Raw genomic sequence first — 14,959 nt, forward strand, 5'->3', positions numbered from 1 at the left:
GAATTTACTGATATTATAATAGGCATTATTCATAAGTTACTATTACTGTATTTATAGCCAGCTTTTCATATGCTTTACCATCTCTTTGTGTAATTATCTACAAGACACGTGTCATTTTCAGGATTCCTTCTTTTTTGTTGTCTAAATGCAAATGTATCTCTTTGAATGGTTTTTTTCACTATTTTTTCAGAGTTCCAAGAAAAAGTATCTGCGCTTTGTTGAAAGCCTCCTCTGAACTGCTGGTCTTATGATTTTCCAGTTCTTACAGAAGCAATTTGTCAACAAATGCCTTATGTCATCATTGTGGTATTCTGTTCCGACTAACCTTCTTCAGTTAATCCCTGTTCCACGCTCCAAAAGACATTCAGTGATGTCAAAGACAACATTTTCAGCTAATGGACTTTATCCTGCCTAAACAGCACAATTCCTGAGTCTCAACTATTTGGACTTTAGAACAATGGTCAATTATTTCCATTTCCCTAAGAGATATTGGACATTATTCTTTTGTTTTCTCATACTGCGAACCCCTGTGTCAATGATGTGATGGAATTTGAAGTTTTGTTGACTGCAATCTGTTTTTTATGTGTCTCATCCCATAACTAATAGGTAACCAGTAACAACCCTAATAAGATAATGACCTTACAGGTGCAAACTGTTTTAACATCAGGATACATGAACCCTTTGCATAAAAACAAAAGAAAAAGGGGGAACTGTCACATATAGGTAAAAACCTTACAAAAGAAAGGCCTTGTTAAATCATGGTTCAGGCCTTGTTACTTCAGCTAAGTATAGCTAGCAGCTAGCCTGATAAGCTCCCATGCAAAAACATCTTGAGAATGAAAACTTCGTTAACATAACAAACTATTCTTGGGGAGAAAAACAAGTGCACCTGTAGTAAAAAGGGATCTGTCCCATGAGAATCAGTAGAAAAAGTATGTAAACATTGTTAGAGAGAAAAGTTTTGATTGACATGTACACTCACCATTACCAACCAGTGAACTGAGTTCCTAACCAATTGGAATTAAGCATGGTGCCTTCTGATAACCATAAAAATATAAATTGTGTGCAATAAAGATGGGGCAATGATGGAAGAAGAAACAGGTGTCATTGTCTCTACTATGACAGAGAGTCAGGCTACAGCATATGCTCTGCACATTAGTAGCAATTAAGCTATAAAAGAGAACTAATATCTGTGTCATGTGAAATGTATTCACATTTTCAGAAGTTAACTGAACACTAACAGAATAGTTACTTCAACTTCAATTTGCTACAGGTCTTCATTTCAATCCTTCCACTTCTTGAAGTATCTTACCAGTTCCATCATCTGCATCATTCTGACCAGTCTCCCAAATCTCTGATTTTGTTCCAAAGCCACCAGTGGCAGAAGACTCCATATAGTCTGCAGGGTTAAATGTCCTAGAGTTTTAAAAGTTTAAAAATTGAAGAGAACATATGGGTCATTCAATGAACATAGATGTCATCATTTTTATCTGAAGTTGCATTAGGTTTAACTTCTTTATTTCCACATAATCTATCTTATTGTTTTGGTTTAAAATTTTTTTTCTCTATGAGCAGACACAGATAAAAGAAGGAGAAAAGAAGGGGAGGAAAAAAAAAAAGTTAAGAGACTGAAAAAAAATACTGTAGAGAATGTGAACCAAACCAACAATTCCTGAAATAGCAGTTAACAGCATACCTACTCCTTCGATCTTATAAAGCGTTAGTTTATATGCATAATGATAAGCCTCTCTCAGCTGACAGTTTCTCAGAAGGTGGCTTACTGATGAAAAACCAGTATCATGTCCTTTCAGAGCACCAGACCTATGCAGGACATGAGTCGGAACATCAGTAACTATTTCAGAATGGACTCTTGACACCAATGCTAAAATACATAGATGAAGCTAAAAGGTGAAAAAGGATCATTGAAGAAAAACCTCTTTTCAGTTTATCATCTACAAGTATGAACAAGAAGAATTATCGGAAAAGTAGAATGAAACTTCTGTTCATCATGACATCAATGATGTTACATGAAATGTCATTAAAGGCAAACACTGAGTGAAAGTAGTGGAGGCTACACTTCATGAAGCAAGTTATTCCACCAAAACTGAGAACAAATTTTAGAGCTGCTGAGTAGCTACTTTTGATTTTGGTTTAGGGTCAATGTACATCCAAACAGCTAAAGCATGAAACCTCAAAAACAGGAGAAAGTTTAGAATCACTAGTGTTTCTGGTTTTATATAGAACTTGAAAGTACTACATTACACTGAAACATATAATTTTTTTAATTGACCTAGAACTATATGCACCACACAAAACTTTCAGTCTCCAAGACACTACTGATGGCTGCTACTGATAGGTACAAATGGGTTTCCCAAGTTTGAGATATTAACAATGAGTGAACTTGCATTAGGTTTGTATATGTGTGTCTAGTAGAAATACTGGTTTAAGACAAAAATAATCCATTAATAATCTAAGACATTTTTAATTTTTGTATCTATACAGGTTTATCAAACATACAGCAATATTAAGACACACAGTGGCAACACTGTCAATTAATATTTCCAGTGAGTTTGATCCTTGCCAAAATCTGTGCTGTGTGTTTCTTACCCCATGCTTTGGGCTGAAAACCTCCCTGCTCCTCTCCCTCTGCCACGTCCAAACCCTAGGAGAGAAAACACCATTTAACAGCAACAGCAGAGGAGCCACCAATTGATAGTCTGTCACATTAGAAAATATAATGGTTGAAGAAAAAAAGTACTGTAGTTAAATATCATTTACTTCCCAAATTTCCCTAACGCATGCAAGTAAGCCACAGTTCATCTAAGACCTCATGCTTCAGGACTTGCAATTCTTTGCTATATTTTCTGTATCTAGTGAAGTAGCTCCAAATGCCAAGAAAAAGACTTTACCTAAAGAATCATCCCATGAGACTGCTATTGTCAAATAATTAGACATTGTTCAAAATTTGAATTAATTTTTCCCTCTTGCCTAAATGCTTTAAAATTCCAGCCTCCCTGCATACCTTGATCTCTCAAGAAATTCCATCACTTCTTATCTGTGAGAAGAAAGTTTAAATATTCCATTTGCTTTCTTCTCTGACTCAGCCCACCCCTACCCTCCTGTGCTTTCACCAACCTCTTCCAACAGATTCCTTGTTTACCCTTTAAGCATAACTACTGACATGAAAATTATCCAATTCAAATTACTCAAACTTCCTTGTTATCACCCACAAGAATATTAATTTCTATTTTAACAACAACAAATATTTGTTGCTGCCCATTTCAGTTACCAATCTCAGTTTACAAGTGTCTTAATATAGTGAATGGCTTTATTTTTGCATGTTGCATAGTGCCAAGAAAGCATGAAAATTTTTGTATTACTTAACCATCCATAAAGCACACGTCTATGCAAACTGTTAGAAACTATTTCTTACATGTGGCATATTTCTACATGGTTTTGGTGGTTGTTTTATTTTGAATAACCTCAATATTTGAGGCTTTTTCAATTTGTTGGGTTTCTTTTGAGGGAGACTATGTATATTATTTGGTATTGCAAGAGTTGCTGCTGAGAACAAAGTGATGTTTATTTTAATGACAAAATTATGTGGTTCTAAAAAGTCACTGAACAACTACAAGCTTACCAGAGCACAAAAGTTATAATCCTAAGTCACTGATATACTGGTTGTCCAAACATTGGAATTAGCTATGAAAGGCTTCAAATTTGAATCAAAATTACCTCTTATTTTGAGGGGACCATCTAAACTGAACAAACAGTAGCTCCAAGACATGGTAAATTCAGTTTAGAAAGTTCCTATTTTAATTACTTTCCTTTTCCTCCCCTTACTACTTGTTCTCCTTGCCCTAGTTCACTATCCATGTTTTAAAAGACATTTCTGGACCTCTAAAATACTGTGGTGGTTTGACCTTGGCTGGAAGTCAGGTGCCCACCAAAGCTGCTCTTATCACTCCCCTCCACAAATGGACAGGGGAGAGATCACTCACCAATTACCATCACAGACTAAACAAACCTGACTTGGAGAAATTAATTCAATTTATTACAAATCAAAATCAGAGCAAGATAATGAGAAGTAAACCAAATCTTAAAAACACCTTCTCCCCACTCCCCCCTCCTTCCCAGGCTTAATTTTATTCCTGATTTTCTACCCCTGATGTAATGCATTAAGAAACATGGTATAATCCTGATATACCCTCTGAGCTGCAGTGTTAGTTCCTTCCCCTAACTCCTCCCTTGTGATGTTTTCCTATTGGTTGTAACATGTAACTCTTCCCCCTTTCCCCTCACTTCAAAAAGCAGCGCGAGATCAGATTCTTTCTCTTTTCTGCACCGGATTCCCCTGAATAAAGCTGGGACACCGTCCCAGGAAGAAAAGAGCCTTGTTTTATCTCTAGTCCTTGCTATATATATATATAACTCCCCCCTCCTCTGGGCCGCGGCTGGGCGGAACATGGCCTCAGGGGAGCAGGGGGACTTAAAATAGCATACCCCCTCTCCCCCAACAGTGCGGCAAGATGAGGAATGGAGGTTACGAACAGTTCATCACATGTTGTTTCTGTCACCGCTTCCTCTTCAGGTAAAGGAGTCCTTCCCCCGTTCCTGCATGAGGTCCTTCCCACGGGAGACAGTCCTTCATGAACTTCTCCAATGTGAGTCCTTCCCACAGGCTGCAGTTCTTAATTAACTACTCCAGCGTAGGTCCCTTTCACAGTCAGTCCTTCAGGAACAGGCCGCTCCAGCATGGGTCCCCCACAAGTCCTGCCAGCAAACTTGCTCCAGTGTGGGCTTCTCTCTCCATGGGGCCAGAGGTCCTGCCGGGACCCTGCTCTAGCACAGACTTCCCACGGGGTCACAACCTTCTTCTGGGCATCTACCTGCTCCAGCATGGGGTCCTCCACAGGCTGCAGGTGGGTCTCTGCTCTCCTGTGGACCTTCATGGGCTGCAGGTAGACAACCTGCAGGTCTTCACCATGGGGTGCAGGGGAATCTCAGCTCTGGCACCTGGAGCACCTCCTGCACCTCCTTCACTGACCTTGGAGTCTCTATCACCGTTTCTCACATATTGTCACTCCTCTCTTCTTTGGATGCAATTACTTCTGTGCAATATTTTTCTTCCCTATCCTTAAATATGTTATCACAGAGACATTACTACTGTCGCTGATTGGCCCAGCCTTGGCCAGTGGTGGATCCATCTTGGAGCCAGCTGGCATTGGCTCTGTCAGACATAAGAGAAGCTTCCAGAAGCTTCTTGGAGAAGCCATCCCTGTAGTCGCTCCCTCCCCTTGCTACCAAAACCTTGCTATGCAAACCCAAGGACTTCTTAAAATATCAAATTAGCAGGATAGCTTTATCCGCATTTTGATGATAGGGTTTACCCCTATTCTATACAGGATGACAACCATGTAAACCTGCAGAGGAAGGATTCCCATCTAGCAATGCAGAACAACAAGAACACAGAAGAATGAAGTCTGACACTAGGCCATTTTCCCTCTTTGCACTCTTTTCACAATCGTCTGGAGAGAAGAGACAGAGATTAGGAAAGGGGTAATATCGCCCTGAGAATCAGGCCTTTTGATATTGTTTTCATAATTTATAGCCACTTTCCCAGGAAAGTAACTATAAACATAGATGTTTATACATTCCATTAAAGATATGCCTTTTGATGGACGTCTCTCACAGCCAGTGTGGTTGGGAAGGTGGTGACCTGACTATCCAATCCCTGGTCATTGTCGAAAATCTATAAATACTGAAAGGACAGAATAAATGTTCTTCTTTCATCACACTTCGAGCTGTGTCTGTGTGAATCATTTCATGGCTGACAGTGACAGGGTAACAACTGCAACCTGGCAGTTGCCATCCCTCTTAACTGAGCCCACACATGGAGCTGTGATCTTTGCCCTGTCATAAACAGTGTACCAGACCCTGATGTACCCATCTGATAACAACCTTCTAAACCTCCTTGCTCAGCCTACCTCTTCTACTGCTTTTCTCTCCTTCACCCACCTAAAATCCACAATCTGGGAAGCTGATCCATGGCATTACAGGGTTGCAGCTTTAGAAGTCAGTTCACTCTGGGTTATCTTTCTGCCTAGTAAAAACTGGCTTTGTTGGTTTTCTTAAAAAAGTAGAAACAGCTAGAAAAGATTACTTGGGGACACTGTACTTCCTACAGCTATCAATACAGCATTAAACATCATTTACTAATGATACACAGAAGAGAGATCAAAAGTTTTTTTACAAACACAAGACTGACTGGGAGCTGTAAATCACAGTAACAGTCAAGCAGAAATATTTTTGAGTGAGGCAGACATTAGGTACAAAGAGAGTAGCTGGAATAGCTAGCATGGAAGTAGAAATAGATTTTAGAAGAGAAAGTAAGTCTCCCCAGCCTCCCAAGTGCAAAAGTCTGAAAAAATAACTTTAGCATATTACACATAAAATGAAGTTTATCAAACAAGGCATATGTAAGATACCATAACAGGATGGGCACAATAAACTACTGGCTAAAAACAGCAATAAGAACTTCTAACAATTTTAGAAACTACTAGAAAAACATCATGTTGTTCCTGAAGCTCCATGCACAGTCTTAGACTACTAGTTAACAAGGCATTTTCAAGGTGATCTGGTATAAAAAGTTAATCCTGAACTTGAATTTCAAGTAGATTCCCTTAGCTTCATAAAACTGTGTCTATGCCTTCTGTCAAAACTGAAATTAAGTTTAATCAACAAATGGAACAAAAAGTATTCTAGTGAAGACAAAAGAGCAGTACCAAACCAGCAGGGTTAGCACTAAATTCAAATCTGTAAGACACTTATGAAGAACTGATTCAAAATATGGGACAGTGAGTACCCACAACTGAAAGACCACCCTGACACAGAATCAGACATCATGGTCATTAATGCAAGATGCCAGTGGGAAGGGCTGATATTCTCTGACACAATCAAATTACTTCTTAAATTCTCATGCTAAGAAAGTTACTTCACTGCCAAAATTAAAATATGGCCTTAAAACAATTAAAAGGTACACAGCTTTCTAACATAGAGAAGTTCGTCGTGAAGCAATTGTGAATGGCCATCAAGTATTTCCAAACTTTTGCTACTTTTTAACAGTGACTAAAGGGTCAGTGAACAGAGCTTCATACAAATCAGAGCAGGGACCCATATTCTGAGCATGCAATCCCACAGTAACTTAAACCCATTTAAATCACAACTACTACAACAGAAGTTTCTCACTAGTGATCACAACTCTGCTCTTTCCTGCACTAAACTTTGCACATACTGTCAAAAAGTGAGTACAAAACCACCATCAGAAAACAAAATTATTAGGTCACTTGTATTGGCTCTTCAAACAAGTTTCCCACTTGCTAAATGCCAGAAAACCAGTCACCTTTAAACAAGGATAAGCCACCAAAACCCCTGCTTTCTCCAGCTACCATGCTGCCTGCTCCCTTTTTATTTTTTTGGCTTGGTTAATTTTAAACTTATATCAATCCTCTAATAAAGTTCAAATGTACCAGAAGACAGACAAGATCAATTCCTCCCAGCAATAATGCCAGTTTATGCTTTTAACATAAAAAGTATAGCTTTAACACTACTCTAAAAAGATGCATAGATAAGATTTATATTACAACAGCCAATGTTCACTATTTTTTTTCCCTGTGGTAATTCACAATCAGCAATTTTTCTAACAACATTCTTATATACTGACAAAAACACAACAAGTGACGTAGCAGTAGCTCATTAAATCTTCTACTGAGTCTAAAGGAATAGACTTTCTTACAATCAATCAGCATATTGAGCACAAAAGCAAATAATGGAATCAGGCAAATAAAATTACACATATCTTCCTCAGTTGACTAGGTTCACATTAGGCACCACTTATTCAATTTATATTTTTCTTTTCTGGAATGAATTATAGAGAAGTCAACCTAAGCAGGCAATGAGATTTTGTTTCCACTAAAACCCATTGGGAGTTAAAAACACTTATAATTACACAATCAAGACTTCACTCTGGTACCATCCATGCATAGAAAGAATTGTTCATCTCATACATAACTATTCTTCCCACAAAACAAATGCACACTACATGGGAGCATGAGAAAGGTGTGTAGAATCACAACTCAGATTGGAGCACTCCATTAATAACTTAATCTGTAAAAAATCTAGTTGGCTGAGCTTGCAGACCTAAATCTTTCCACTGCATCACAGATGCTTTATTTTGAAATTCAGATTTTCACACTGACAGGTTTAATTAGGTGAAGACACTTTAAAGTTAAGAAACAGGCTTAAGAACAGTAAAGGAACACAGACTGGAAGTGCAGGCAACACCTTAGATTTGTGCTTATCTCTGACTACACAATAATCAAACAGTCCTGGTCTCTGCTTTGGGAATACAGAGCCAGCCATCCTCCCAGCAGACGCCAAGGTGACAGAAGTTTAAGCCTTACAAAGATATAAGGAGACTAAGTATAGAAAATTCATATTCTAGGTTCCATATTATCAGAACAAACACTGAAGTTATATTCAATATATTATAATATCTTGATATTAATTATATATACATTACAATTAAAATAATTTTGTCTTATTAGTTATCATAAAGCTAGAAGCATTAAATCAGTTTCATAATATAATGCATGTACTCTAGTAACCTGTCATGGGGTAGCTTCACCTTTAAGACAGATTAGAAAGAGGGGAAGTTGAATCTGCTGGTGGCTGATGGGAGTTTTTCCTCCTGACCAATTATCAGTCATTTCCAAGAATTGACAGCAGATCTGACCATTAAAAAGTGAATTTAACTTGTAAACACCCCCTTAAGAGGTACATTCCGAGCTGTCTCGTTCTCTTTGATTTCCGACTGCTAACAAGGTAACAAGCTCTGTCTTGGCTTTCCCCCCCCCCTCCCAGGCCGGAACGAGACCGCAGGGAAGGGGGGGAGAGGAAGCAGAGCTGGTCAGCCGAGCTTGGTTTTCAGTTTCTGCTGCTGGACTGAAACCTGACACCATGAACTCTTGTAGCATTCTAAAGCTTTTTAATTCTTTTACTACGTGAATAAACTTACAGACTACTCTTTTTTCCCAGAAAAACAGAGAGAGACAATCAACATGTAAAAACATCATAAAACCACCAAAAACAGTGAAGAAAAGAGTTAAGTTTAAATAAGAAAGGGAGAAAAAGAAGATGCTTGCCGCTGAAATGTCTTTCTGTTACAGCTATGGAGATGGACAATAGTAATTAAAAGACTCCTTTAATTCATGACTAGAGTATGGGAGGAATAGAGTATTCAAAGTGTGGACTTTAGAGAAAAGAGAGAGTAGTTCTGATACTGTGGGTTGCTGGAAATTATGAGTAAAGTGAAGATTTTAAAGCCTTGAGGGGGCAAGGGAATGGCTGTTTTCCAGGAAAGCTCACAGAAACAAATGAAGAAGATTTCTACCTTTGAATAACTTATCCTTAAAAATGGCATCCCTGGACTCATTTGACCCATGCACACCTCGGAGTGGTGTAAAATGGGAGGAGTAAACTCTAAAAACTCCATAGATTAGCAGAAAGAGACTTCTGTTTCTCTACAAAGACTGATGAAAAGACTCTAGAAATTAAGACTGTTTTTGACCACTGTGATAAACAGAGACCCTTTTGTTCGACTAAACATGCAGATATGATACTCTGTAATGCTATGTTCTGTAAAATCAGGATTACATTGAAGGTTACTACTGACGTTTGCATAACTATTATGGCCTTGCCAAGATTCCTTGAATTCCAGAAAATTACTGAGCTAAGCCTTTAAAGAGAACAGTGAAAAAGGTTAAGAAAATAAGGCAGAGAAAGACCCCCTAAACCAATAAAGACGCATGCGCAGAGATACCCGAGAAAGGACACGTCATCGGAGAGCCGGACCGATTAAAAGAAGACACACGGAAAACGGAAGCACGGCAGCGGCGAAGTGGGATCGCTTCCCGGCCGTCCAGCGCTGTTATTTTTGCTTATTGCTTGCTTGCTATAATTAATAAAATTCTTTTTAATTAAGTCACATCACTCTCTTTGAGTGAATTTATAACAATTACCAAGATTCTAAAATTTTTTGTCTCTATGTTGTTATGTGTACCAAGAAATGGTCAAGTAGTGGGAAGTAAAAGAGTTTTCTGAAAGTTTATTCTGGTATTCTTATTCTTGTAGTTTGTTAATAAACTGTCTTTATTCCTTTTAAGTTTTAAGCCTGTTTTGCTCTTATTTTAATCCATATCTCACAGCAAGAAATAAGTAATTTTTTTGTTACTGGTTTAAAATCACGACATAACCGTTTTTAGAATCAGAATAATTAAGGTTGGAAAAGACCTCCAAGATTAAGTCCAACTGTTGACGTAGCACCAACATAACATCCCCAAGTGTCACATCCACATGCCTTTTGAACACTTCCACTTTCTTGTAGTGAAAGGCCAAAAATTTAACACAGGATTTAAAGTGTGGCCTCACCAGTGCCCAGTACAGGGGAATGATCACTGCCCTGGTTCTGCTGGCTACACTATTTCTGATACAAGCCAGGATGCCATTTGCCTTCTTGGCCACCTGGGCTTATGTTCAGCTGGCTATTGACCATCACCCCCAGGTCCCTTTTTGCTGGGCAGCTTTCCAGCCACTCTGCCCCAAGCCTGCAGTGCTGCAGGGGGTTGGTGTGACCCAAGCGTAGAACCGGGCCCTTTGCCTTTTTGAACTTCATACGATTGGCCTCAGCCCATTGATCCAACTTGTCCTGATCCATCTGTAAAGCCTTTAGACCCTCCAGCAGATCAACAACTTGGGGTCATCTGCAGAGTTACTGAGGGTGCACTTGATCCTCTCAACCAATCATGGACAAAATATTAAACAGGACTGGCCTAAACACTGAGCCTTGTTGAACAGCACTAGTGAACGGCCTCTAGCTGGATTTAACTCTGTTCCCCACCACTCTGAGCTCAGGCATCCAGTCATTATTCTACCCAGCTAAGAGTGCAACTGGCCAAGCCATGAACAGCCAGTGTCTCCAGGAGAATGTTGTGGGAGACAGTGTCAAAGGCTTTCCGAAACTCCAGGCAGACAACACCCACAGCCTTTGCCTCATCCACCAGGCAGGGGGCCCTGTCATAGGAAATCAGGTTGGTCAAGCAGGACTTGCCTTAAAAACCTCATGCTGACAGGGCCTGATCCCCTGGTTGTCCTGTAGGTGCCACATGATGGTGCTCAAGATAATCTGTTCCATAACCTTCCCTGGCACCAAGGTCAGGCTGAGAGGCCTGTAGTTCCCCAGATCCTACTTCCAACCCTTCTTGTAGATGGCGACCTAGGACTGTTGATAAATGATTGAAAGTGTTTTGGTGAGCACTTCTGTCAGTTCCCTCAGTACCCTTGGGTGGAGCACATCCAGCCTCAAGGACTGGTACATGTCTACGTGGTGCAGCAGGTCATTGACCATTTCCCCTTGGATTGTGGGGGCTTCATTCTTCTACCTGTCTCCATCTTCCAGCTCAGGGGGCTGGGCACCCAGAGAACAAAGTGGTCTTGTTATAAAAGACTGAAGCAAGGAAGGCACTGAGTACCTCAGCCTTTTCCTCATCCTTTGTCACTATGTTTTCCCCTGCATTTAAGTGAGGATATTCTCCTTACTCCTCCTTTTGCTGCTGATACAAAAATATTTTTATTGTCTTGTATGGTAGCAACCATATTAAGGCTTTGGCCCTTCTCATTTTCTCCCTGTACAACATTATGATATCATTGTAGTCCTCACAAGTTGCCTGCCCCTTCTTCCAAGAGTGATCAACTTTTTTTCCCCTGAGCTTCCAGCCAAAGCTCTCTGTTAAGCCAGGCCCACAGTCTTCCCCAGCAGCTCATCTTTCAGCACATGGGACAGCATGCTTCTGAACCTTTAAGAATTCCTTCTTGAACAATGTCCAACCTTCTCAGATTCCTCTGCCCTTCAGAACTGCCTCCCGAGGGAGTCCATCAAGCAGTCTCCTAAAAAGGCTAGTACCTATAGTATGGAGGCTGAAATACTGAGTATTAGGGTTTTCCCCCCTCAATGAACATCATATTTTCACCATAGTCAATCCCATTTCTGCTATTTTCAGTGCATATAATTTCTTAAAATTATATTGTTCTACAGTAAAGAAGTATCACTATGGCCCAGAAAATCTTCCCCTATAAAGCAGTCAGTAAGCTAACTCCAGTCTCAGTAGGTAGTTTAAAATAGACAATGCATTGCAAAGTTATTAGCTGACCCCCATTTTTTTATCCAATGCCTAGATTCCTACATACACATGCTCTGCATGAAACATTTCTTAAAAAGAGTTTCGTAGTGATTACCAGCCACCTATTTATTTGCAGCTGAAGCACCTAATTCTGCACAACAGAAAAGACTACCAGATGAAATGACAGAAAATTTTTATTATTATTTTGTCTTGGTTTTGTAGACAAATTCTGGGAGGAAACACCCTGGAATGAGTGTTTCCTCTAAAAGGGAAAGGGCTTCAATAACCCCCCTTTTCTTCTGCCAATGAGAGAAATTGATACCAACAGGTGAAAGTGAAAAAAAGGAACTGTTTATTAACAAAAAAAAAAAAAAAAAAAAGGGGGTGGGGGGGAGGTGCCCACAAGGAACAAAAAAGGTTTGAATAAATGCTAGATATGAACTCCCAGAAACTTAACCTCCACCCACACATACACACATCCACCCACAGCAGAAGAAAAAACAAACCTCAGATGCCCAGGGAAGAAAAATACACAGGCTGACTGCATGGCCTGGAAAACAAAATGGCAATTGGTCCCTTTTGTCTCCAGGAAGGGGAAGAGGAGTTCACATAGCAGCCTGGAGCAGAGCAGATGGGAAACCTGTTGATCCTCTGGCATTGGTTTTCCTCCTCACGGCAGGCAAAACTGGTGGATTTTGATGTCCCTTCTTTTGCTGGCTCAGCCTTTCCCATGGTTCAGACTGACCGTGGCCACCCCACAGGTTCCCCAGGCCAGAGAGAAAAAAACCAAACCAAAAAAAGTTGCTGAAAGATTTTCTGGTGAAAAGCCTCCAGGCCAGGGGAAGGTAAAAAAAAACAACAAAGAAAACCAGAAGCTTCTTGTTTAAGCTGACAAAAATTAATCCAGCAAAAGGCAACGAAGTAACAATCCATGTAGCCACCAACCACTGGAGAGAAAGAGATTGAACAAAGCCCACCCCCAGGGCTCCCAGGCTCTAGCCCCATCCCCTGATTCATCTTAAAGATACTGAAGACATTTCTGGGCATAAAGCAGATGATTAGGGAATAAAGTATCATCGTAAAATCACCCCAAGACAATTTATACTAATATCCAAAGAAAGGTCAGCCATCCCTGAAACACTGAGAATCCCTGAAATACTGAGAAATAAATTATGCAGCTTTATACAACTCCCTGCATATTTCACGGGTTTTGTCATGGTTTAAGAGTGGCACCCCCTAATTTGGTGCCACAACACCACCACCACGTCGACTTCCCTCTCCCCTCAGTGGGAGATATAAGAGGCAGAGATTATGGGTTGAGATAAGAACAATTTACTGGAAACAGCAACGAGATAAGAAAACAAAAAGTAACAGCAACAATACTAGTAAAATAAGCATACAAAAACCCCACATTCACCAACTGACCTGGTGCCACACCACCCCCCAAGAAAATGAACAAAATGTCGGGGGGACCCTCTGCAAGCCACTTTTTTCTTCCTGATGGTAAGCAACATCCCCCTCCTCCTCAGAAGTGAGAATTCCTTCTGCCCCCCTGGCAGTGAGATGAGTGGTAGAGAATAAAAACTTAGGAACACACAGAGGCTCTAGGATCCATGCCCTCACAACTACTGCAGAAAAATTCACTCTGTTCTGGCCAAAAAACCAGGACATTATCCACCCCTTGTTTTATACCATCTAGCTCATGTCCAGATCTTATACCTTCCAAATATATACATATGTATATATAGAATTATACACAAGCACACATATCATTTCCATTGTCAATGGCCATTCCTCCAAGATGTCTGTTGAATTCATTTAGTCCATGACTATGGGTTCTATCTGTCCTAGATGCCTTCCAGGGGAGGAGGGCTGGTGTGCTGTCAGCTGGCTGCTGCATCAGGAGCTCATGACTAATGTATCTGGAGCAGTCCATCCTCATTGTCCATGGTAGTTATGGCACAGTGGCAGTATCATTCAGCAACCAATATTATACAATTCAATGTTACAGACTGTTCTCACCCAAAATCAAATTCCCTTGAGGTACACATCACATTTCCCCATCCCTCTGCATTACCAACCAAATGCACCCAGGTCCTTGAGCAAAAACAATCCCACAGATGGGTTTGCCTTTCCTTGAGGCAGGACTAATCCAAACTGTCTTCATTAACACATTCCTCATATCCACCACAGAGACTTTATCCCCTTCTACAGTACGTGGAAGTTTTGATTGGGCAGGGCCAGCTCAACTGATAGAGCCTCTAGTGTTAACTAACCAGGTGGCCTTTGCTAAATGTAGATCCCAACGTTTGAAGGTCCCACCCCCCCACTACTTTAAATGTGGTTTTTAACAGTCCATTGTACCATTCAAATTTCCCAGAGGCTGGTGCATGATAGAGAATGTGATAGATCCACTCAATTCTGTGCTCTCCAGTTCAGGTGTCTATGAGGCTATTTTTGAAATGAGTCCCATTGTCCAACTCAATTCTTTCTGGGGTGCCATGTCACCACAGGACTTGCTTTTCAAGGCCCAGGATGGTGTTCCAGACAATGACATGAGGCACAGAGTATGTCTCCAGCCATCCAGTGGTTGTTTCCACCATTGTCAGCACATAGTGCTGGCCTTGTTTGGTTTGTGGCAGTGTGATGTAATCAATCTTCCAGGCCTCCCCATACTTATATTTTTAGCATCGTCTCCCACACCAGAGGCTTTACCCGCTTGG

The 14,959-nt window shown here is 40.4% G+C and overlaps 1 protein-coding gene across 11 annotated transcripts in view; it reads right to left on the reverse strand.

Moving 5' to 3' along the window:
- Window positions 1-14,959, reverse strand: part of LOC131592130 (ubiquitin-associated protein 2-like) — a 216,174-nt gene that overhangs the window by 153,674 nt on the left and 47,541 nt on the right. For 10 of the 11 annotated variants that reach the window (XM_058863421.1, XM_058863417.1, XM_058863416.1 and 7 more), the window contains 2 exons: window positions 2,608-2,662; window positions 1,313-1,416 (listed from right to left, as the gene is read on the reverse strand). The exons of the other annotated variant lie outside the window; for it this stretch is intronic. In XM_058863421.1, the coding sequence (XP_058719404.1) occupies window positions 1,313-1,416; window positions 2,608-2,662 (159 nt within the window). The remainder of the gene's footprint in view (window positions 1-1,312; window positions 1,417-2,607; window positions 2,663-14,959) is intronic. 11 annotated transcript variants of the gene reach the window in all.

The sequence above is a fragment of the Poecile atricapillus genome, chromosome W (assembly GCF_030490865.1).
Source record: "Poecile atricapillus isolate bPoeAtr1 chromosome W, bPoeAtr1.hap1, whole genome shotgun sequence".
NCBI lineage: Eukaryota > Metazoa > Chordata > Aves > Passeriformes > Paridae > Poecile > Poecile atricapillus.